At 35.6% G+C, this 24,480-nt stretch overlaps 1 protein-coding gene across 1 annotated transcript in view; it reads left to right on the top strand.

The window, feature by feature from the left end:
• Window positions 1-396: 396 nt before the first annotated feature.
• TBC1D32 (TBC1 domain family member 32) overlaps window positions 397-24,480 on the top strand; it is a 180,101-nt gene continuing 156,017 nt past the window's right edge. The window contains exons 1-4 of the mRNA XM_081251576.1: window positions 397-527; window positions 707-862; window positions 9,352-9,513; window positions 17,548-17,725. Coding sequence (XP_081107702.1) covers window positions 708-862; window positions 9,352-9,513; window positions 17,548-17,725 — 495 coding nt within the window. The 5' untranslated portion in view covers window positions 397-527; window position 707. The remainder of the gene's footprint in view (window positions 528-706; window positions 863-9,351; window positions 9,514-17,547; window positions 17,726-24,480) is intronic.

The following is a 24,480-nucleotide window of genomic DNA, read 5'->3' as shown; positions in this document are numbered from 1 at the left end:
CTATCATAACACTTAATTGCACTGTGTTGTAATCGCTGACTTCTTGTTTGTTAGAATGTGAGAGCGTCCTCTTCTTCACAGCTTCTAGCAAGGTGCTTGGTAAAGGGTAGGAGTCAATAGGTGTTAGCTGTTTGAAGGAAAGAGCATTGCAACACTTCAATACCATTCACTCAATTAAAACTTTTCAAGCTGCTTTCAGTTTCACTTCTATTATCTTTCTTTTATTGACCCCTTCCTCCTCCTACCCTTTTCTTCCTCCCACCTACAACCCTTTCAGCGAGCGCACCTGAAACTTCCTCTAAGAGCGCGGGCAGGTTGTCAAGTGCCCCCCCTCCCACCTGGAAAATCACGTCAACGTGCGGACGTCACGCGTAGCGGTGACGTCCCGTCGTCAAGCCCACCCGCAGAGCCTTTGTGATCTCTTTTTTGCTCTTAGTCGGTGCAGCTTGAATCCTCTTGGCCCGGAAGGGCGGCAGCGACGAGTTCCAAAGGCGGGACCTCGAGTATTCTTGTTTCCCCAACGCAAGGTAACTTGTTTTTCTGAACGACGCTCCGGCAGCCGAGGGCCCGCCCCTAAGCGCCTGCCGCAGTCTCCCGGGGAACGGCGCTGTGCGCCGGTGGGGGCTGGGTGGGGACGCGCGTGCGCAGGGTGCGGCGTTTGCTGGGACCCTCAGCAAAGGACCCTCAGCGTTTGATTCTGACACAGGATGGCCCATTTCTCCGGCGAGGTCGAAGTGATGCTGCAGGCCATGCTGAGGCAGTTGTTCCAGAGCGTGAAGGAGAAAATCACGGGGGCTCCCTCCCTGGAGTGCGCCGAGGAGATCCTCTTACATCTGGAGGAAACTGATGAAAATTTTCACAAGTAAAATTCCTTTTGATTTCTTGAGCAAACAAACCAGCTGATCCAGAAAATATCAAAATGTAGTTGGATAAAGAATGTTCACTTGATTGTTGTCAAAATAGCGCCCAAGTTGGAGGTTCATGATTTCCTTTATTTACTCAGATACCGAATTTATTTTATATTCTTTACTTGTTTTCCAAACCTTATGCTTCCTCTGTGTTTTTACTGACACAACCGACATATCCTAATATTTTTTTCTCCTGGGCAACATAGTAACGTTAGTTGTAAATTATTCTTGTTCATTTGAGAGTAATTATATCATCCCAAGGGATTTCTGTCACTGTACCTCAAAAGCATTGAGTTCCCAAGATCCCTGTTACTTTGCTGATCTGATCTTTCAGTGGCTGCACCAATTATGCATTTTGAGCACGACAGGAACACTCAAGTGAGATTAACTTCCTATGGAATAGCTTAAGTTCCTACAGAGGGATAAGGTGCATACTCAAATGCCTGTGATAATGTCAGGAGTGTAAGTGCTGTAGAAGTACAGAGTGTTCTGTGTTTGGGAGCAGTAGATAGCAAGTTTTACCTATAGGAAGGTAGGCAGATTTACCAGTTGAGGTAAATTTTGAAGGGTATGTTCCTCTAGAGATGTGTGTTTTTCTTTTGATTTGAGTCATGTGTAATTTAAATTAAGCCTCTCCATCGAAAAGTTTACCTCCAGGTGCCTCAATTTATTAGTAGTAGTAATGATTTTTTTTTTTTTTTTTTTTTTTGCGGTACGCCGGCCCCTCACTGTTGTGGCCTCTCCTCTTGCGGAGCACAGGCTCCGGACGCGCAGGCTCAGCGGCCATGGCTCACGGGCCCAGCCGCTCCGCGGCATGTGGGATCTTCCCGGGCCGGGGCACGAACCAGTGTCCCCTGCATTGGCAGGCGGACTCTCAACCACTCCGCCACCAGGGAACCCCCAGTAATGATATTTTTAATTAAGTGTTTGCCTTTCATTTTGATCTCACAGAAGATGACATTTAACAATTTTCTTGTTATGTTATCTTTACTGACTTTTGTACGCCCTGAAGTTCTTATCTGGAATTCCTACCTGCTTCATATGTGGGCATCAGGGGATCCTTGAGCCCTTTAATATTCTGTACAAAAGTTTGTGTTTACTTGCAGTTTTATGGGGGGAGCATTACAGTTTTCACCAGATTCTCAAGGGAGTTTTAAGAAGTGTGGAAGGAATTTTTTGTTAATTAGTATTTCTGGTTATACGTATGCTTTCTTTTGTATTTCCATGATTTTCCTGTTTATTCATTAAGTCCACTACTAAGAGCTGATATTGCATGATAATATTCTTTATTTTGGAGATACCAGAGACCAGCTTTTATTGGTTAGCTATTGATTTATTACTTAAACAGAGGAATATAGAAAAACGGCAACTTTCTCAAATTCAGTTTTGGTTGTTAATGTTTATTGTACTCAGATAATACTTATTTACCTCAAACAAATCCACATCAAGCATTAAATTTGGGGTTTAATTTCTGGTTTTTATCTCACATGTAAATACTTGTTTAAAATATTTTCAGATTATTGAGTTTTTGCTAGGATCATATTCTGGGAATTTGTCCATTTAATCTAGATTTTCAAATTTATTTGTATAAAGATTTTTGTTAATATCCTATTACTTTTTAAATATTTCCAGTATCTATAATTGTCCCCTTTTTATTCTTTTTTTTAAATTTATGCCTTTCCTCCTTTGTTCTCTATCTGTTCTGCTACAGGTTTATCTAGACTAATTTTGTTAGTCTTTTCAAAGAACTAGCGATTAACTTCGATTTTCCTTTCTATTATGTATTTATTTTATGGTTTTTAAAATTTCTGCTCTTCTTTTTTCCCTTCCTGGGACACTTTTTAAAATTTGTGATGAATTTTTAACTCATTTATTTGCAGCTTTTCTTCTTTTTTTAATGTAAACATTTAAGACTACACATTTGCCTATAAATATTGCTTTAGCGGTGTCAATTTTTAAATGCTTTTCAAGTTAAAGTTGGATCATTCTGGTTCCTTTCAGCAGTGTAATGACTATTGTATTAATTTCAACTCTTCTTCAACAGTTTATTAGATAGATTAAAGGCCTGCCGATTAATTGCATAGTTAATATTTACTATTTAATAAAGAGATTTACTTGTGGCCTACCTAAAAAACCCCAGACACATTCAAATTATAAAAGTTTGTAGTCTTAAAAGTAAGATTTATAATTCTAAAAGTAGTTTGAGTAATTTTTAGTCTTAAAAATATAGATAATAAAATTCATGTGTTAGCTGCACTAGCCTGAGATCTGCGTCTTAGGAGGAAGGAATTCCTTATGAGGGAGGAAAGAGGAGGAGATGCTTGTGTTTGGTATTTTCGTAGTATCTTACAGTCTCAAAGTTTGATGAGATCCTAGCTGTCAGTCCAGGTACTCATATTTTCATTTGTCTTTCTATTCACTGACCTAACTCTCCTTGAACACTAAATGTTCTTGAGTCACTTAGGTATATGTTGCTTCCTGAAGTATTTCATGCATCAGAATTATCTGTCATCCCATCTCCACTATCAGAACATTGGTTCCTTAAATCCACCTGATGTTGTCCTGGTATAACAGCAAGAAAAATAATCTTATTAAATAGTTTTATAGGGGAAACTGGTATCTCTAGGCTATTGGCATTTTTGTAAGAAGCTGGTTGTTAAAACAATTGAGTCCATGAATGATGGAATTTCAGGTAGTATAATAAAGTGGGGGAAGAAAGCAGTCATTTGGGGAGAAACCATAGTGTAGGCAGAACGGCCCTATCTGGGGATTTGCCCCACAGTGCAGCTGCCCTAACCTATCTCTGCTTTCCGTAGCCTCTTTTATTTATTTTTTTACCCCAAACTGTACACTTTCTCTAAAAGATCCAAGCTTTCTTTCTTTTCTTTGAAAGTGGCAGCTAGGATTTGAGGCTTGTAGGTGGGGTGAGAGGTAGGGAAGAAGACATTGCTTTCATTATGTGTCTGTGTATTGTATAAATTTTTACACTTAGACTGGCTTCCTTTAAAAAAAAAAAAAAAAAAACAGCCCTGGTTTTCAGTCTTGGTTACACTAGGATTGATTGGAGTTTGTTTAAAAAAACACTGATGATGAACTTTAACCATAAGTGAATCCAAATTTCCTGGGGGGCTTGGCAGAGGGGGAGTGGTGGAGACTGGGCCTTGGTATTTTTGGAAAAACTCTCTAGGTGATTCTAATATGCAGCCAGGGTTGAGAACCACAGAGCTAGAAAATACTTACTTGCATTTCAATGAGAATTGCTATATACATACATATATATATATTTATATATATCTATATATATCATTAGGGTTGCTAAGTATATAAATACTTAGCAACCCTAATGATTGTAACAGTCTCTAATGCAGAGGCTCTTCTTTGTAGCCCTCTAATCTGATATATTTTTGGTTTGATACAGAAGGAGCACAATTGTATTTATTGAATTGGGATTTTTTTTTTTTTTTTTTTTTTTTACAGAAGAATCTACCAGTGACTTTCTAAATTAGTGAACTGTAGTATGTTTAAGTGGTAACTTCAAGAAAACATCCATTATGTAAAGTGTTATCCCTGCATAGAAGAAATCGCTAAGAATTATATGTATGCTTCCATAATTAATGAATGCATTTAGTAACTGTTTATCATGATTCAGAGGCTTATTCTTTGACCTAAAAGGTTGTAAGTAGTATAAAATACTCATTCTTTTTTTTTTAACATAGCTTTTTATACACTAATATATATAAAGTTAAGTTTATCATATAAGTCCTATAATCCTGAAATATAATCCATTTTAAGGATTCCAAATATCAGCATTATAATTCATAACTTAATAAGTTATCTTTTTAAAACATATCATTACTGATAATTTTTCTGTATATTATTGAAAAAGTTCTTGTTTAAATAGCTAAGAGGGTGATTTCCTCAAACAAACTTGTATTAGATTTTTTTATGTCCTTATACTGTAATAGTAATCTCTGTATATTTTGATATCAACATTTGAACATGTCAGAAGTTCATCATGGGAAAAATTCCTTAAATTTTCCTAGGTAATAAAGGTGAAGAAAGAAGAATGGAAAACAGTGAATGTTCTTTTACTCAACTTAATAAAATTTTCCTGTGTAAATGTGAAAATTTTCATATTTGTCAGAAGTAAAGCAGAATGATCAGACACATTGCTGTGTATTTTACTTCTAGGATTTTTTGGGGTATTGCCATGAATTCAGATGGTAAAAGAACCAACCAAAATGAATTATTGGATGGGAATTTGAAGACGTGGATTAGTCTTACCCACGCAGTATAAGGGCCCACTTGAAGAAATGAGTATTTTCACTAATTTGGGATTGGAGACTCAGAGTTTTCCAATGATCAGTGAGTCAGTAGAGCATCCTAAGGTCATAGGCAGCCTGGTAGTCCTCCCACGATAGAGGACATGACCTCTCAAGAGATATTTTTTTCTTAAAAGATTCATTTGAAAAGAGCAGTAACCCATTAAGGCAAGATTCAGACTTGGGGTCCTTGGGTTAATTTAACTTGGCAAATGGACAAAAACTTTAAAGCATTTTGAATGGGGTCTTCAGGGAGATGTTATTGTGGTCATAGGTCAAAGTGATGTCATTATAAAAAAAAAGGGTGTGGTTATTTAAGTTCCCAAAGAACGGATTTAAAAATGTTCCCAGCATATTTGTTATTTACATCTGATGCTAAATAGTGGGGATTTAAAAAATATGTCTTTTATTTTAGAATGATATTGTCTTAACTTTCTTGAATATATTTTGTTAATGGGCTTGCATTATATTTTCTTACTGCCTTTGTTATGAAAATATCATTTTTGTTACTTACAGATTGGGCTTTAAACAAAGCAAACACAAAAGTTATATTTCTCAGTTAAATATTCGTATCTCCTAATTGCCTGATTTGTGGCACAGAGATAGAGCTGATGAAACTAAGGGACTAGGATAATACTGCCATTCCATAGTAGGTGTTGATGGTGGGATGTAGAATTCATCCTCAGAAAGGCTCTTCTTTCAATTTCAGGGAAATAACTCAGGCTTGCCCCACCTTCCATTTCTCACTGAATATCTCAGAGATGCCGAAGAAAACTGATGTGTCTGATTGACTAGCCTTGGGCAGGATTGTGAAGAGGCTCAGAATTATTTTTAGGGACTTTTCGTCTCTCTCTTCACTTTCTTCCACATTCACTGTTCTCTTCTCTTTCCCAGTAGTAAGAGACTGGCTGTGAGATCACACTGGGCTGAAAGGGTTATCTGGATCCTTTTCATTTTCAAAGTCATTTCAAAGAAAGCAGTGATACCTTTATCATATCTTGGCTGTGTAAGTTTTCACCATTTTGTATAAAATATACAAAGATTTGGTTTAGAAATACCCTGAACAAAAAAGTCAACATTTAAAATGGATGGATCTAATAAATTATAATATATAAACTATAATGGAAAAGATTATAGAAGAGAATATACATGTATATGTGTAACTGAATCAATTTTGCAGTACACCAGAAACTAACACAGCATTGTAGGGATCTGCTGATCACAGTTGTAAGACACTTAGGCTAGTTTAAAAGCTATCTGAATACAGAATCTGTATCTAGATCAGTGCTTCTCAAGTTATGGTACTAGGACCAGCAGCATTGGCATCAGCGTCAGCATCACCTGGGAACTTGTTAGAAATGCAAATTCTTGGGCCCACAGTATACCTGAATTTGACCTCTGAGAGTGGGGCCCAGCAATCTGTGTTTTAATAAGCCCTTCAGGTGATTCTTATCCATGTTATACTTTTAAAAAAATTAATTTATTTTTGGCTGCGTTGGGTCTTCCTTGCTGCGTGAGGGCTTTCTCTAGTTGCGGTGAGCAGGGGCTACTCTTCGTTGCAGTGTGCGACTTCTCATGTGGTGGCTTCTCTTGTTGCGGAGCACGGGCTCTAGGCTCCACTTGTTGTGGCATGTGGGCTCGGTAGTTGTGGCTCACGGGCTCTAGAGTGCAGGCTCGGTAGTTGTGGCGCATGGGCTTAGTTGCTCCACCGCATATGGGATCTTCCTGGACCAGGGCTCGAACCTGTGTCCCCTGAATTGGTAGGCTTATTCTTAACCGCTGTGCCACCAGGGAAGCCCCATGTTATACTTTAAGAACCACTGATTGATGGGTTGACCTAAGAGGGCCCTTGCAATTGTTTAGCTAAAGTTATGAAGATGTGAACATTAGTCTGATGGCAGTGGGAAAGGAAAGAGAAGTTGTGGAGGAAGAATTTACAGAATTACAGAGCTTGGTAACTAATTAGATCTGAGGTGTAATAGAGAAGATTGTTTGAGGCTATACACAGGTATCTGATTGAAGGATGGTACGATTAACAAAGATATATGTCAGAAGAGAACGTGGTTTGTTATCGGGTGGGTAGGATGATAAATTTGGTATTGACTGTGCTGATTGATATGGTGAAAAATACATAAAGTAGCCTTGTCCAGTAGGTAGTTAATATATAGGCATACCTCAGAGATATTGCGTGTTTGGTTCCAGACCACTGCAATGAAGCAAATATTACAATAAAGCGAGTCACATGAGTTTTTGGGGGGTTTCCTAGTGCATATAAAAGCTATGTTTACACCATACTGTAATCTATTAAGTGCAATAACGTTATGTAAAAAAAAGTACATACCGTAATTAAGAAATGCTTGATTGTTAAAAATGCTAACCGTCATCTGAGCCTTCAGCAAGTTGTAGTAGTAACATCAAAGATCACTGATCACAGATTACTGTAACAATATAATAATAATGAAAAGGTTTGAAATATTGTGAGAATTACCAAAATGTGACACAGAGACACAAAGTGAGTAAATGCTGTTGATGCTGATAGACTTGCTCTGATGCAAGGTTGGCACAAACCTTCAGTTTGTTAAAAACTCCCAATATCTGTGAAGCACAATAAAGTGCAATAAAACGAGGTATGCCTGTATAGGTCTATATTCTGGGGAGACATTTTGGCTGATGAAAGAACTAAAGGAATCACCTGTTTGTATTGAGTCCGAAGTTGACACTGTGGGAGTAGAGAATATCCTTCTTTTTAATTTTGTTGTTTATAATGATTAAGTTTCTTGTCTATTGCCTCCTGAATTTAAAATAGTGGAATGAAGCAGACATGATCATTTCCAAGTTACAGATGGAAAAACAGACTTGTCCCAGGCCACTCCAGCTAGAGTGGTAGAGCTGGAGCTGGCATTCAGGCCGTTTTGGCTCTGAGCCTGTACTTTTTCTATAATACTACATGGTTTCATGTCAAATATCTCTACTTGACTTTTGGAGCCTGCATCGTCTATGGCAGGCCTGCCACTTACATTACTGAAGCAGCCATGGAGATTCCAGGAAGCAGCAATGGGTTCAGAGTTGAGGAGAAATGGTCAGGGCAGGAAATCCAAATCAAAAGCAGTTAAAATTGAAAATGAGATCCTTTGGCCACCTGGGTAAAAGGTGGCTGTTCTTTAGAGGACATACAATCATTTAATAAATATTAAACTGAAGACTGTATGCTGGATACCATGATGGACTTATAAATATGTGAAGAAAATTATTCAGGCTCTCCTTGATCTCCTGTACTGCATATATGCAAGGCTTTTATACAGTGATATATTCAAACTACAAGTCTTGAACATAGTGGCATTTACAAAAATGGCCCATCCTAAATTATCTTTGTCATTTAAGAGACCACAAAAGCTTTTTAAACCTTTCTAAATCGTGATATTAATTATAATCGTTGCTCTTTATTTTTAGTAAACATGTTTCATAATATAATTATCCACTTTTGGAACTCTTGCCCTCTCATATTTGCTTATTGTCTGAGTTTGCGAATGGATTTTAATGTTAGCATCAACCTAACAGTATGAAGAGGAAGGTCCAATGTATTGAATTGTCTGAGCTACTTCTTGTGAACATAGTCAGACAAAAGCTGATTAGGTGGAATTTAGGTCAGTTCAAAATGAACACAATTTCCAAATGTACAAAAAACTCTTGATGATTGGAGCTTAACCTTTTCCTATTTATTCTTTTATAGTTACTGTTATCTAGTGTGGTTTTCTTCATCAGCTTGAACAATTGTGAAAATCTTTAACAACTGCTTTCCCTACCATTAAGCATCACACACAAAAGATATGAGCATAAAAAAGAAGTGCGAAAAGACTCCTAACCCCCTAAAGTTTGTGCTGGTCCCGAAATTTGCTGTCTACTATCATCATCTTTAAATGTGATCTTTTCCAAGTGTCTCAGAAAAAAACAACAAAATTCTAGATTAGCTATATGATTTGGGATGAATGACTAATTTAATCCTGGTTTAAGGTAAGAAATCTGATTATATGTTACAAATCTTTCTGTGCTAACATTTTTTCTGGGTATGGTTGATAAGTGAGTTCATGATATTTACTGCATTTATTTTTTAAATGTTTCAGCTATGAATTTGTGAAATACCTTAGGCAGCGTATATGTAATACTTTGGGGTCTATGATTGAAGAAGAAATAGAAAAATGGACATCTGATCAGAATCAGGGTGAGGAATTTGGCTATGACACAGTGGTACAGCATGTTACTAAAAGGACTCAGGAATCTAAAGAGTGAGTATGCCCACAGTAATATTTTAAAGTAATTTTTCTCTCAACAGCGTTTCTTAAAAGCACCCTTAACCCATGTCCCCTACAGTCTTTTCACCTCATAGCAGCCAGAATGATTCTTTAAACCAGTGATTCAGATCATGCCACTCTTCCACGCAACACTCTCTGAAGGCTTCTCATCTCATTCAAAATAAAATCCAGAGTTTCTCCTGTTGCCTACAAGGCCCACCATGAGCCTTCTGCTCCCTCTCCTACCTGATTTCTTATCATTTTCCCTCTTCCACTGCTCCAGCCACACTGGTCTTGTTTTCTCTCAAACAAGCCAAGCAAAGCCCTCGCTCAGGGCTCTTTGTATTTATGTTGCTTCTGCTACCTAGAATGTCCTTTCCCTAAATATTTGTGTCACTTACTCCTTCACTGTTCACTTTTTTAAAATAGACTTTAGAGCAATTTTTGGCTCACAGCAAAACTGAGCAGAAGGTACAGAGATTTCCCATATACCTCCTGCTACTACACATATATAGACTTCCCCATTATCAGCATTCCGCACCAGAGTGGTACAAATTTTTTTTTGGGGGGGGGGAGGGGCTGCACTACACAGCTTATGGGACATTTGTTTCAATTAAGGAACCTACATTGACACATCTTTATTACCCAGAGTCCATAGTTTACATTATAGCTTACTCTTGGCATTGTGCATTCTGTGGTTTTGGACAAATTTATAATGACATGTTTTCACCATTATAATATACAGAGTAGTTTCACTGCCCTAAAATCCTCTGTGCTCTGCTTGTTCATCCTTCCCCCTCCCTACCCCTGGCAATCACTGATCTTTTTACTGTTCTCCATAGTTTTGCCTTTTCCAGAATGTCATACAGTATGACATATGTCATACATACCATACAGTATGTAGCATTTCAGATTGGGTTCTTTTACTTAATAAAATGCATTTAAGTAGCACAGGGAATTATATTCAATATCTTGTAATAACCTATAGTGGAAAAGAATCTGAAAAAGAATATATATATATATGTACCTATATATGTATAACTGAATCACTTTGTTGTACACCTGAAACATTGTAAATGAACTATACATCAATTAAAAAAACACTTAAGTTTCTTCCATGGAAACTTTTCATGGCTTGATAGTTCATTTCTTTCTAGCCCTGAATAAATTCGATTGTTTGGATGTATCAGACATCTTGCTTGCTTCCAAGTTTTGGCAGTTATGAATACAGCTGCTATAAACATCGTGTGTGGGTTTTTAGGAGCATGATTGACTGGGTCACATTGTAAGATTGTGTTTAGTTTTGTAAGAAATTGCCCAGTTGTCTTCCAAAGTGGCTGTACCATTTTGCATTTTCATCAACAATATATGAAAGTTCTTGTTCCACTTACTTGTCAGCATTTGATGTTGTCAGTGTTCCAGATTTTGGCTATTCTAATAGGTGTGTAGTGGTATATCATTGTTGTTTTAGTTTGCATTTCCCTAATGACATATGATGTGGAGCATCTTTTCATATGCTTATTTGTCATCTGTTTATCTTCTTCAGTGAGGTTATCTGCTAAGACCTTTGGGTCATTTTTTAATCATGTTGTTTTCTTATTGTTGAGTTTTAAGAGTTTTTGTATGTTTTGGATAACAGTCCTTTGTCAGTTATGTCTTTTGCAAATATTTTCTCCTAGTCTGTGGCTTGTCTTGTCATTCTCTTAACTGTGTCTTTTGCAGATCAGAAATTTTTAATTTTAATGAAGTATCTTTCGTGTCGTATCTAAAAAATCATGCCAAATCCAAGGTCGTCTACATTTTCTCCTGTGTTATTTTCTAGGAGGTATATAGTTTTGCACTTTATATTAAGGTCTGTGATCCAGTCTGAGTTAATTTTTGTGCAGGTATAAGGTACATATATAGATTCATTTTTTTTTGCATGTCGATGTCCAGTTGTTCCAGCACCATTTGTTGAAAACACTATCTTTGTTCCATTATATTGCCTTTGCTTCTTTGTCAAAGATCAGTTGACTATATTTAAGGGTATTTCTGGGCTCTCTATTCTGTTCCACAGATCTGTTTGTCTTTTCTTTGGCTGATACCACACTGTCTTGATTACTGTAGGTTTATAGTAAGTCTTGAAGTTGAGTAGTGTCAGTCCTCTAACTTTGTTCTTCTCCTGTAGTAGTGTGCTGGGTATTCTGGGTTTTTTGTCTCTTCATATAAACTTTAGAATAATTTTGTTGATATCTACAAAATAGCTTCCTGGGATTTTGATTTAGATTGTGTTGAATCTGTAGATCAAGTTGAGAAGAATTGAGTCTTCTTAATCCTTGAACATGGACTGTCTCTCTATTTATTTAGTTCTTCTTTGATTTCTTTCAATAGAGTTTTATAGTTTTCCTTATATAAATCTTGTATATATTTGTTAGATTTATACCTAAGTGTTTAATTTTGGGGGGGGTGCTGATATAAATGGTATTATGTTTTTAATTTCAAATTCCACTTGTCCATTGCTGGTATGTGGGAGAGTGAATGACTTCTGTATATTAACCTTGTATCCTGCAACCTTGCTATAATCACTTAGTTGTCCTGGGAGTTTTTTGGTTAATTCTTTCAGATTTTCTACATAGATGATTATGTCTTCTGCAGTTTATTCTTCCTTCCCAATCTGTTTGCCTTTTATTTCCTTTTCTTGTCTTATTGCATTAATTAGGACTTCCAGTAGGATGTTGAAAATCAATGGGGAGAGGGGAAATCCTTGTCTTGTTCCTAATGCTTCTTCACTCTTTTTAGGTCTCAGCCACTCTGAGTTCTTGAGCAGTGAGATAGCATGACAAAATGCCTGACTCTCACACAGAAAACAATTTAATACAGAGCAGTAATTGAGATGAAAGAAGATTTGAGATTTCCTTCTCATGTTTAAACTCAGCTACTTAGGTATTTCTCATTTTAATTATCTTTTTTTTTCTTTTTTTTTTTTTTTTGCGATACGCGGGCCTCTCACTGTTGTGGCCTCTTCCGTTGCGCGGCACAGGCTCCAGACCTGCAGGCCCCAGCAGCCATGGTTCACTGGCCCAGCCGCTCCGTGGCATGTGGGATCTTCCTGGACCGGGGCACGAACCTGTGTCCCCTGCATCGGCAGGCGGACTCTCAACCACTGCGCCACCATGGAAGCCCTTAATTATCTTTCAACACTGGCATATGATTGATGATTGAAGATCTGGTTCTCCCCCCACCATCCCCTCTTGCCCCGCATGAAATGTAACATAACAGAAGACTCTTTAGGGCTATAAAGGGCAGAATGGGCAAGTAGAGAGCATAAATTTCTAGTTTCTTCTTAATTCATACTTATTAGTGTAGCTCTATTTAGTTTCTAATTCTTAGGGTAGGTAGCATATTAATGTTATCTAATGTTAAAAATTGCTTTCTGAAGCTAGATTGCAATGATTTTTTTATTCTGATAAAAATTTTACATAATTTTTATGCACAGTAAAACTTTTAAAATTTGGATCCCCGAAATTTATTTTTGGTGACGATTTGGACACATGACATTTGCTTTGTTAATTCTAGACTGTGGACTTGGATTTATGTGATGTTTTTAAGTGCCTTTGGCATCTGGTTTCTCTCCACGCTAGACCATCATGGTTGCTTCCTATTGCAGTTTGAAGGCAGGTGCTGAAGCTTGAGATATAGCCCCTCTTTCAAGTAGTAGAAAAATTGAAATATATACCTGAGCTTATATTACCTATTATATTTTAAGAATTATATTTGATTTGTTTTTAAATTGTTAAACATTTCTTTATGATGTTGGATGGGACCTCTTTCCCCATGTGACAACTGATTGTTTAAACATGTTATGAACAGAGTGACAGTGTGCAGCTATTTATAAATTTAGCAAGTTCTAACCACAATATATATTAAGTTAAAAGCCATGGAGATCAAGATTTCTTATTTCCTGATTTGATGAAAAAACAAAACTAGAGCCACTTCCATCTTTGGATAATACAGTATCCCTGCTTTCCTACAGGGGGATACATTCTAAGACCCCAGTGGATACTTAAAACCATGGATAGTACTAAATCCTATCTGTTTTCCTGTACATACATACATAACTATGGTAGTTTAATTTATAAATTAGGCATAGTAAGAGAATATCTGAATTGCTAACATCACTACTATTTGCGATTTGGGTCCATTGTTAAGTAAAATGAGGATGGCTTGACCACGAACACTGGGATACCTTGACCAGTAGATCTGATAAGCCAGATGGCTGCTAAGTGACTAACAGGCAGGACTGAATAAAGGGATGATTCACATGCTGGACAGCTGGATGGCTCGAGATTTCATCACCTACTCAGAACAGCAGACAATTTAAATCTTATGAATTGTTTATTTCTGGAATTTTCCATGTAATATTTTCAGACCACGGTTGACTGTGGGTGACTGAAACTGTGGAAAGCAAAACCACAGATAAGGAGGGACTACTTCATTATAATTACTAGTAGTCTATTTCTGACAATATCATTAAGCTTATTCTAAAAGCGGGACTAAAACTCTTCATTAGTAAGAAAATGAAAGCTTTTTAATGCTAAAAGCAAAGTTTTACATGGGATTGTTAGGAAATTACTTTTTGTCTCTGGGTAAGACATTTAATTTTCTTGTGTTTTAGTTCATTCATGTGTAAAAATTAATACAACAATAATTACCTCAAAAAGACTTTAAATGTCTTAATGAATGTCTTCTGCTTTGTGAGTCATGGATGAGGGATTTTAAGTTGTACAGAGTATAATTTTCTTTCTTTTTTTGTGTGTGATTCTTTAGATACTACTTAGGGCTAATGTGGCAACAGTACATTTATTAAAAACATTTTTACTGTAATAATTCAAATTGCTTTCCTAATTAAACATTTTGATATTTATTTTTTAAATAGAGGTCTGTACATGAAACAGTTCATTTGTAGCATCTATCATACATTCTCATATATATTAGTGGAATTACTCAAAATGTGTATTTTCATTGTTAATTGGTATGGGTTTTTTCACTACCTCTTAGAGCTTTTTCTAATTTTAACTTATTGGAGTATGAAGGAATCTTCTCAATGGTTTCCATATTCTATCCTTGGCTTTTTCAAATCTGCAGTTGCTACTGAGCTCTAGTTTATTTAACTCTTGATATTCAGGGCCTTACTCTCTAGCTTTTTTTTTTTTTTAAGTATTATTCTTTTATCTACCTTTAGCTCGTTTGCTGATATTTCTTGCAGAAGAATTAGTGTTTGTGGTTTCAAGAAATGTATGTTTTCTGGAGGAAGTATTTCTAAAATGAAACTTACAGATTTTCTATGTATTTTAATTACCCTTACTCTTATCCTGTAAATCATTGAGATTTACTTTTTTTTAACTTTTTATTTTATACTGGAGTATAGTTGATTAACAATGTTGTGATAGTTTCAGGTGTAGAGCAAAGTGATTCAGTTATACATATACATGTATCTATTCTTTTTCAAATTCTTTTTCCATTTAGGTTGTTACATAATATTGAGCAGAGTTCCCATTATATACAGTAGGTCCTTGTTGGTTATCCATTTTAAATATAGCAGTGTGTACATGTCAATCCCAAACTGCCTAACTGTCCCTTCCCCCCACCCTTCCCCCTGAGATTTACTTTTATATTCCTTTATTAAATCACTATATTGTAAGTTTTAAGGGGACAGGAGTTTATGTTCTTCACATGGCTATACCTAACTGGAACAGAGTCTGGGGAGTGTAGTTTACTCCTATTCCCAGCTATAATCCAATTACTGTGGAAGGGGAGAGCAGCTCTGGTGGATAGCTATTGATTGCTACTGGGCCATCATTATACTTCCCTGTTTCTTGGTGCTCAGAATGTGTAGAGGAAGAAGCTGGGGCCTCCTCACTCGGTTCCTATATGTACTTCACCAGTTAGTCTAATGAGTGTCTTAGGATTCAATTCCTTCTTGCTTTTTTTTTAAATTTAATTTTTATTTTGTATTGGATTATAGTTGATTAACAATGTTGTGTTACCCTTCTTGCTCTTTATATCCCTTTACTTTAAACTTGAATTTTCCTTGGACTTTTTCTCACCTCTACAGCGGTTCTTTTCTGTATGTGTTTTCCCTCTGTATCATTCCTAGTCTATTCTAATTATCTTTTATTATTTTCTCATAATTTCTGGGACTTTAAAAATATGTACATATATAGCTATATGTATTATATTCAATTTACTTATAGTTACATAATATATAAGTTATATAGTTAAATAATATTAAATATATAATGTATTTTAAATGACAGAAATCACATATATTTAATAACATAATGTATATAATATATAATTTAAAATATATTTTTAAATTTCTTTAAAGTTCATTTTGTTTTTATTTTTATTTTTTAAATTAATTAATTTATTTTGGCTGCTCTGGGTCTTCGTTGCAGTGCACGGGCTTCTTTAGTTGTGGCATGTGGGCTCTAGAGCACGCAGGCTCAGTAGTTGTGGCATGTGGGCTCTCTAGTTGCAGTGCATGGGTTCTAGAGCATGCAAGCTCAGTAGTTGTGGTATGTGGAATCTTAGTTCCCCGACCAGGGATTGAACCTGGGCCCCCTGCATTGGGAGCATGGAGTCTTAACCACTGGACCACCAGGGAAGTCCCAAAAAATTTCTTTAAACTTTAAAAACTGAGTCCACTATTTTTAGCCAAATCCCCCAGCATGATTTTATTACTTCTATGAGAGAAGTATCCTTTCCCTGATTTATGTAGTTAATATGATGCATTAACCAGAAATATAAAGAAAGGGAAGTTTCTGTGCTTATTTTCTAGTGTATTTCCAGTATTATAATGATAAACAATAAACATACATATGATCATGCTTTATATTTACAAAGAACTTTCAGATATATATTCTCACTTATTTCTTGCTATGGCTATGTGAACTAGATCAGCTAGATTGTATTTTTTTTTAATTTGAAGATCTAAATGGCTTTATTAAGTGATTTATACATTGGGCAGCATCCCATCTAGTAAATAGAAGAGTGCTCCTAGATTGTTTCTTTTTATCTCATATATAGTTGAGGAAAAATAGACTTATTTATAATGACAGAGCTTGTACAGAAAGTAGTCAGGTTTCTAATCCAGGTTTTCTGATTCCAAATTTAGTACTTGATTCACTATGTTTGTTTAAATCTTTATGCCTTTTTGTTTTAAATATAGAAATTTCAATAGTTCACATCTCATATTCCTCATTTGTAAAATAAAGGGTAGACTAGATTATTTTTGTTTCCATCTAGCTCTAAAATTCTATTTGTAGGGTGTTGGAGGATCTCAGTCTAATGTTAGTATGGATGCTAGACAGTTTGCACTTAATAAATGGAGAAATTTATTTTAAGTTTTTAAAAAATATATATTTTTAGACCCGCTAGAGCTGAAAGGGATCTTAGAAATTATCCAGTTCAAACTTCTACTAATTTCAGGAATCCTTTTCTTAACATCTCTGACAGTGGGTTCTCTAGCCTCTGTTTGAAAGGACCCACTGATCTCTTAATACTTATTTAGGTCTCAATTGTGGTGATGGATGCCTATACATATAAATTACAGGCAGGAGAGAAGGGAAGCAAAGAAAATAGAGGAAGGGAGGATAGAGAAAGAGAAATTAAAAAAAGGAATAAAAGTGATGTGTAAAGTAGGCTGGGTTTTGGTAGTTTGATATTAATAGTTGACTTTGTTCCTAAATACTGGAATCTATGCCATTGGAACATCTTGCCTTGGATTCTTTCAATTTTACTGCCTTGGTTCATGTAACCAGATGGAAAAACTTGGGAAATAACACATTTTAGATTCCCTATTAATTTTTTTTCCTGTTGTGTGAATTCTGTTGTGCCATTTATTCTTTCAGAAAAACTGACTTTTCTCTTTAGAATTGTTTGTTAAAGGGACTTTACAAGAAAAACATAATCAGGTAGTTTAATTTAGTTGAATGTTTTAACCTGTGCTAATAGCCTTTCTCTTACAAAGATTGCTTTGAATTAAAGATACAAAGAAATGATGCATTCCCTGAAGAACATCATGATGATAGTGGTGGAATCTATGATCAACAAGTTTGAAGAAGATGAAATGCGAAGTCAAGAAAGGCAGAAAAAAATCCAAAAGGAGAAAAGCAATAGTTACTGCACAGACAATTGCTCTGATAGTGATTCGTCATTCAATCAGGTGTGTTGTTTAGTTTTGCATTTATGTCTTGAAATGGTGTTTAATAATCATTACCTTCAATACATTCTTTATTAGCTAGACTTTTTTTCTGCTTTCTAGAAAGTTTTAAGATTCAGAAGAATAATAAACAATAACATAATCTAATATTAAAGATTTAGTCCATGAAATAACATCTTCTAGAATTATATGTTCAGTGAATTATATTTGAACAGTTATTAATGAGGTAAGGAAATAAACTAGTGGATTTTGGATTAAAAAAATAATAACTCTTGAAACAAATCTGCTTAAACTTTAGTTAAAAGATCTTATTCCCAATTAATCCTTATTAATCAAATTTTAACTACATTATAGTTGAAATATGGAGATAAAACATTTCCCTTATTTATCTTTTGTGAAGGTTGCTGTGAATTGTTAGTTTTAACACATTAAGGTTTTTTTATGTCAAAAGATTTGAGGTTTTATATTTTATCTTTCCAGGTTATTGAAATCCTTGTCTTTTGGCTTCAGCAGAGCTAAGGGAAAGGCCAATGTCTAGATTAGTCCTAACAGAAGACAAAGGAAACTAGATAGAGTAGAGCCCATGCATGCACCATGAAATTCCACATAGAAAATTTCAAGCCAAATGGAATCTGTTTGACCTTCGTGTGAATCCTACCTGATATTTTTAGTGAAACATTTTCACCTAATTAGTTCTAACATAGGGACATAACTATAATGTAGATCCTAAACATATAGCAAAAAGGGATTTGTGGAGTTTGGGTGAAACCTGAAATAAGTGTGTGTATTAGTCACAGTTGAGACTGCACTTTTGAAGGAAAAATGGCTTTGAAATTAGTCAAAGCAGAATGTAAAAGTTATCACTGCATCATTTAGCAGGAGATATTGTGCTGAGTTTTAAATTTTACAAGTCAGGTTAATTATCTGATGTGAGGAAGGAAGTGACAAAGATTGTGAATTTTCTTCATGTTTTGGCTCTTAATCATCCCTTGTTGATGTACTCTTTGGAAGAAGATGGGCTGTAGAGATTTTAGTTCAGCTTAATACAATCAGATGGCTTATTCAGTAGGTTTACTGAACTGCTTCTTCAGATCAAGGACTTTCTGGAAATGAAAGGCACAGAAGAACCCAACTTTAGGACTCTGAGGGATCATAAGATTATACTTTCTTAGTTATTTGATGAACCATGTGTATACACTGAAATCGAACCACAAGAGAAAAAAAGTGGAGCACTGTTAATTTGTTCTAAGAAGTAACAAGTATTCAGATCTCAATAGGATTGATTGAGTAGCTGGCAGTTAAGAGGTGCTAGCTAAGCACCAACTTATTTCCAGTCATAGAATCATAGATTTTTGAAGAAATTCACAGCATTAGTAGAAATGGAGTCATACTTTCAGAAGATATTCTTGTTTTTTATTTTGTTTTGATTCTTGAGAAGGATCATGCTCTGAGTTTATATGGCTTCCTTTGGAATGTCCACAGGGTATATCTGCACTTTCAAGTGCCTGCCTTATGAATATGACTTTGTGTCAGAAGTGACTAATTGAATTGAAAGTGAAGTATGCCCACCAAGAAGGTGTGGGATCCCTGGGCCTTTGGAAAAAAGCAGATGAATGCCAGAACTGTCCTGAAAGCTCTTTCAGTGTGGCCAAACTCTAAGATGTTTGGGTATGCTTTTGTTTAGTGAAAAAAAGACTCTCTTGCATGTAACTAACTGACCGAAGAGAGGCTGAATTAATAGGTTCAGAATTGAAAGGATCCCTGAAAATATATCATTCATTCCATTAAATATTGATGTTATTTTTTATGCCTTCAAAATTGATGTTACTTGCATTGGGCTTTAAAAAAACTGAATTGTTCTATGAATAGCATTCAGTAAACAATTTTGATGCTGCTGTTTTGATATTAGAACACTTGTATTTTGTGAATAGAATAGGCTTTATTTCATTGTTATTTTAAACGTTGCATCCTGATTGTATATGGATTTCTGACCCAGTATTGAAAAACTTTGGACATTACTGCCTTGGAGACTGTTTGTGTAAGTTTGAGCACATTAAAGAATAAAGTTGGCTGATTTTTACTATAGTTGTGAGCAGAGCATTCACTGGAAGCATTTGGCACTGTGATTAAACCTGGAAAACGTCTGCAAAATAATTCTAGAAAGATAAAAATAATAATATTAGATATCTATTATCGAGATTGCTGCCATATATTGGTCCCTTTGCTTGGCTTTATATTCACTATAGGTGTTACCAGCCTACTTTACAGAAAAAAAGTGAGGCTTATAATAATAGGTAAAACTCGTGTTGCTCCTTAGGATTCCACTGTGAATTTAAGCCTGGTCTCTTCCCCTTGATAGTCTGTTCTCTTTGTTCTGTGCTGCACTACCTGGAGACTTCTTGGGTTCAAATCTTTGTTCTACCACTTACTAGCTGTGTGACCTTAGACAAGTGTCTTAACTTCCCTGCCGTAGTGTTTTTCATTTTAAAATGGGAATGATAATACCACTTACCTCATCCTGCTGTTGAGAAGATTAACTGAGTTAATAATTGCTGCTGCTCTGTACGTGTTAGCTTTTATTATTGTTGCTATTTCTTGAAGGATATGCTGAAATGGATACCATTGAGAGACATACTCAAATAGAAAATTTCCCAGCTCTAGTCCTGTATGGTTTCTAACTGAGCTTCGATGGGTGATTTTCTACTGCTAGAAGATATTACCTCTAATTAAGCTTTCAAAATTAATATCCTTTCCTCTTGCAGCTTTTCTTTCTCTTCCCCGACAGTATTCAGTTGTAATATGGCACAGGCATTACATTATGCTTTTTTGTAGTGTGCAAACTATCGATATTTTATTACGTTCTAAGGGAACCCCAAGATGTACCCTTTGTATGGAGAAGGTGAGTTTAGGATAACAGTCACCAGCTGTTCTTTCATGATGTGAACCTATTTAAGGAATTTACTGTTTCTTTACTTTCATGGTAACCTCCCCCTGAAGCCCATCCTTTGGTACCTATGGCAGGCAGAATAACAGCCCTTTCAAAGACATCCATGTCTTAATACCCAGAACCTATGAACCTGTTACCGTACGTGGGCCAAGGGACTTTGTTAATGTGATTAAATTAAGGATCTTCAGATGGGGAGATTATTCTGGATTATCCAGGTGAACCGAATGTAATCACAAGCGTCCTTATAAGAGAGACTCAGGAGGGTCAGAGGCAGAGAAGGTGTTGTGCAGGCTGGAGTAGATGTCGGGGTGTCTGCCAATGTACTCTGACCTCTAGAACTGAGGTAATAAATTTGTGTTTTTTTAAGTCACTAAGTTTATGGTAGCTTCTTACAGTAGCAGTGAAGAAACTAATATCTTGCCATTGTTGCTACTTGTTCACCTGGAGGCTAGGATCTTTTCTGTTTTTTATTTCCTGGAAAAGAAGCTTTGTGTTTGAACTACCTCCTGGGAACAATTTGAATTCCATCTTGTTGCTAGGTTTTGAATTCTTCCAGTAAGACTTTTCTTGAGTAGCTTTTTCCTTTTATTGGGTTTGAGGCCTTTCCCCTGTCTCTGAGTATGTGCTGTGCTATCAACCACTCTAATTTACGTTTTACCCTAACTTCTCAAATCTTAGAATATCTTGAGTTCAACCCCTTTTCTGGCCTCTCCTAAAATCTTTAAAGTTTTTACAATGCTCTTTTTGGTGAGGAATTCTGCCTTTGAGGATGTCATACTACTGCTGAGGAATTGCAAGATTCTCATCTCTTGTTCAGCAGCATCGGCCAGAACAGTAGGATAGCCACAGCCCAAACTACTATTCAGAAGTTCCTCCATCTCGAGCTACCCTTAATTGATAAGACTTTTATTATTATTATTTGTCTTATAAACAGAAAAAGATAGGAACCTAAAATCCTAAAAATGTAGAAGGGAAAGGGAAAGGCAGCTGACAGTAGGAAAAAAAACACGGTAGTATTGATAATGCAGCTGCCTAGAGTTAAGCTTGAGGCAGGGGGCTTGTTTGGGAGAAGAACTGGGTAGGTGCAGGTGTGAGCTTTCTTTGCTTCTTTGCTTGTTTAATGGTAATGTCTTGAGACAATTTGACACCAGAAAAACTAATTTCTCTGATTAACAATGCTAATATCTTTATGAATACCTAAGTTTCTTTATACTTTTAAATATTAATAGATTTTTGTCATTATTTCTCAATGGTAGCACTTATAAAGAAAAGTGCATAAGATCTTTTTTGTTAAAACATTAAACATCTAGGAAATTAAGAACTTTATCATTTGAAAACATTTTTAAAACCTTATTTTTGTTTTGAATTAATAGCTTTGTTCTGTATTTAAGGCTTAATGAAGGGTGGGCTCATAATTTTAAGAAGTTTTAGATGCACTACAATTTTAAAAAACTATTCTACATGAAGCTAATTCATTCCGAATCTTGGAAACAAGTCAAACTCTGGCTGTGCCATTGATGAGCTGTGGGCTTTGTCTTCTTAACCTCTTTCAGTGCCTCAATTTTCTTAACTGTTATAGAGGAGATAGTAATAGTATTTACTCTTATAATGTTGCCTTGCAGATTTAATGTATGTAAAGCATTTTGAACAGTACTTGGCTCATACTAAGCTCTTATGTAAATGTTTGCTGTTATCATTGTCATCATCACTGGGTGGTGGTTCTTTTTCTTTTGTAAGAACAGGAAAGAAATCATTGTACAATTACACATACTAAAGCCTAAAGAATCATTAGGTTTAATATTTATATATTTTATTTCCCATAGCTCTTTGTTTGAACACCAGTAATAGTTGTCTTTCTTTGACTAGTTGTATTTCAATGGTTTATATAGTTTACAAACCAAATATTTAAAATAGAGATTTCTAGAGTAATTTGAGGGTGGTATGATTTTTGAACTTAAAGTGTAGTTATTGACTAATGTGAATATTCTTCAATATATGTTGTAATAAAGTGAATATATCTCTAAAACAACAAAAGTTACAGAATGCATTGTATGTTTGCTATCTTTAGGTATACTGAATTTGACAGAAATGTATACAAATCTTATTTTAGCATCTGGAGACCTTTAATTAGTATCCTTATGATCATACAGTAGGACCAAAATCCATCTCAGATTATCAACCTATTCTACTTCTTGCTCTTTTCCCTGTAGCATTGCTCAGAAATTATTTGCTTGGTTTATCCTTTCACACATGTAAATATGTCTAAAAATGTTTTCCTTTTGGAATTATCTACCTATATTGATATCACCAACAGGTCTCTTTTGTGTTGCTTTACCAATCAAGTTGGCAGACACTGCTCCCCTCAGGAATTTTTAATCTAACAATTTCAGCTGTTCTAAATATTTCTAACAACTCTGTTGTAGTCAATGGAACACGTCTACATGTTTCAGTTAAGTATCAATAAATTATTATAGTTAGTTGCAATGGAAATTTGTCCATCCAATAACACACAGAAATGTTAAAAAACTATATAGATAACCTTTAAGGTAGGTATTAGACTTATTCTCATTTCTAGTGTAGTATGTATTTCATTGCTTAAGTAACATTTTAAGAGTAATTTGTACTATGTTTAAGAAGACAAAGGAATCTTATAAGGTAGTAAACATATTAATGAGGCTATTCCAATCAGATAACTACTAAAGGCTATGCTTTTCTAATATGCATTACCTGAGAAGAAAGGCAAACATGGTAGAATTGAGGGACTTCAACTCTTTGGATACATATTCAGCCAACAGATATGTATTGGGCATATGCTATGTACAATATCTTGTGCCAGGCACTATAAAATTGCAAAGATTAATCAGATATACATTATTTTTTCAAGGAGCTTACTTGAGAGTAAAGAGATAGGATATGTACATAAATAACCAAGTTACAAGTAGAAGTAATGTGTCATGGGGATCCAAAGACAAGTCCTTATAACCAAGAATATCCAAGAACTATAGAGGAAAGTATTTCAGACAAGGGAAAGTTCAAAATTTCTGCATCAACAAAGAATGTGGCATATCTGGGAAGCTCTGAGTAGTTTATGTGAAGGGTTAGGACAGAGTTTGCAGGGAGTAAATTGGAAGGTTAGATTAAGGGCAGTTTATGGAGTAAGGGTAAGGATTATATCGTAATCATTATTGTTTCTAGCTATAAAATCATAGTGCCTGGTAACATAGTAGGTGTCTGACACATAGTAGATGCCGAATAAATATTTGAGGAATAAATGAATGCATTCAAAAGCTAAATTTAATTGTTTTGTAATTTGAGAGAAATCATTTTAGGTTTCTTAACAGGAAAATGTGCATCAGACTTACCTAACAGTTGTATACGGAAGGGCATGGGAAGGGGAGAAAGTGGATGTAGGGAGATAAGTTAGAAGGCTATCACGGTAGTTAAGTAAAAAGTAATGAGGACCTGAACTGAGGAGGCTTTGTAGGAATAGAGACTGATATGAAATTATTGCAGAAGTAGGATCATTAAGCTCGATTTTTGAGATGTTTTGGAGGGAGTAGTGCAAAGTGGAAGTAGAAGTTAAAGGTCTAGTTTTGGTTTTTTAAGCCAAAGTGGCTGGGAGACTATGATGTTATGAATCAAGTCTGGAATTAGGGAGGAATTAGATGTGGAGAAGAATGTGGTGGGTTCTTCTTCTTTTTTGTTGTTGTTGTTGGGTATACATATTGATTTGAGACACCAGTAAGGTATCCCAGTGGTGTAGCAGGTAGTTGAACATGCAGGATTCATTTGGTAGAAATGTTGGGGATAA

Source organism: Mesoplodon bidens (genome assembly GCF_964165515.1).
Source record: "Mesoplodon bidens genome assembly, chromosome: 12".
NCBI classification, from domain to species: Eukaryota; Metazoa; Chordata; class Mammalia; order Artiodactyla; family Ziphiidae; genus Mesoplodon; species Mesoplodon bidens.
The sequence above is the reverse complement of the archived record's forward strand: the minus strand, read 5'-3'. Positions and strand labels throughout refer to the sequence as shown.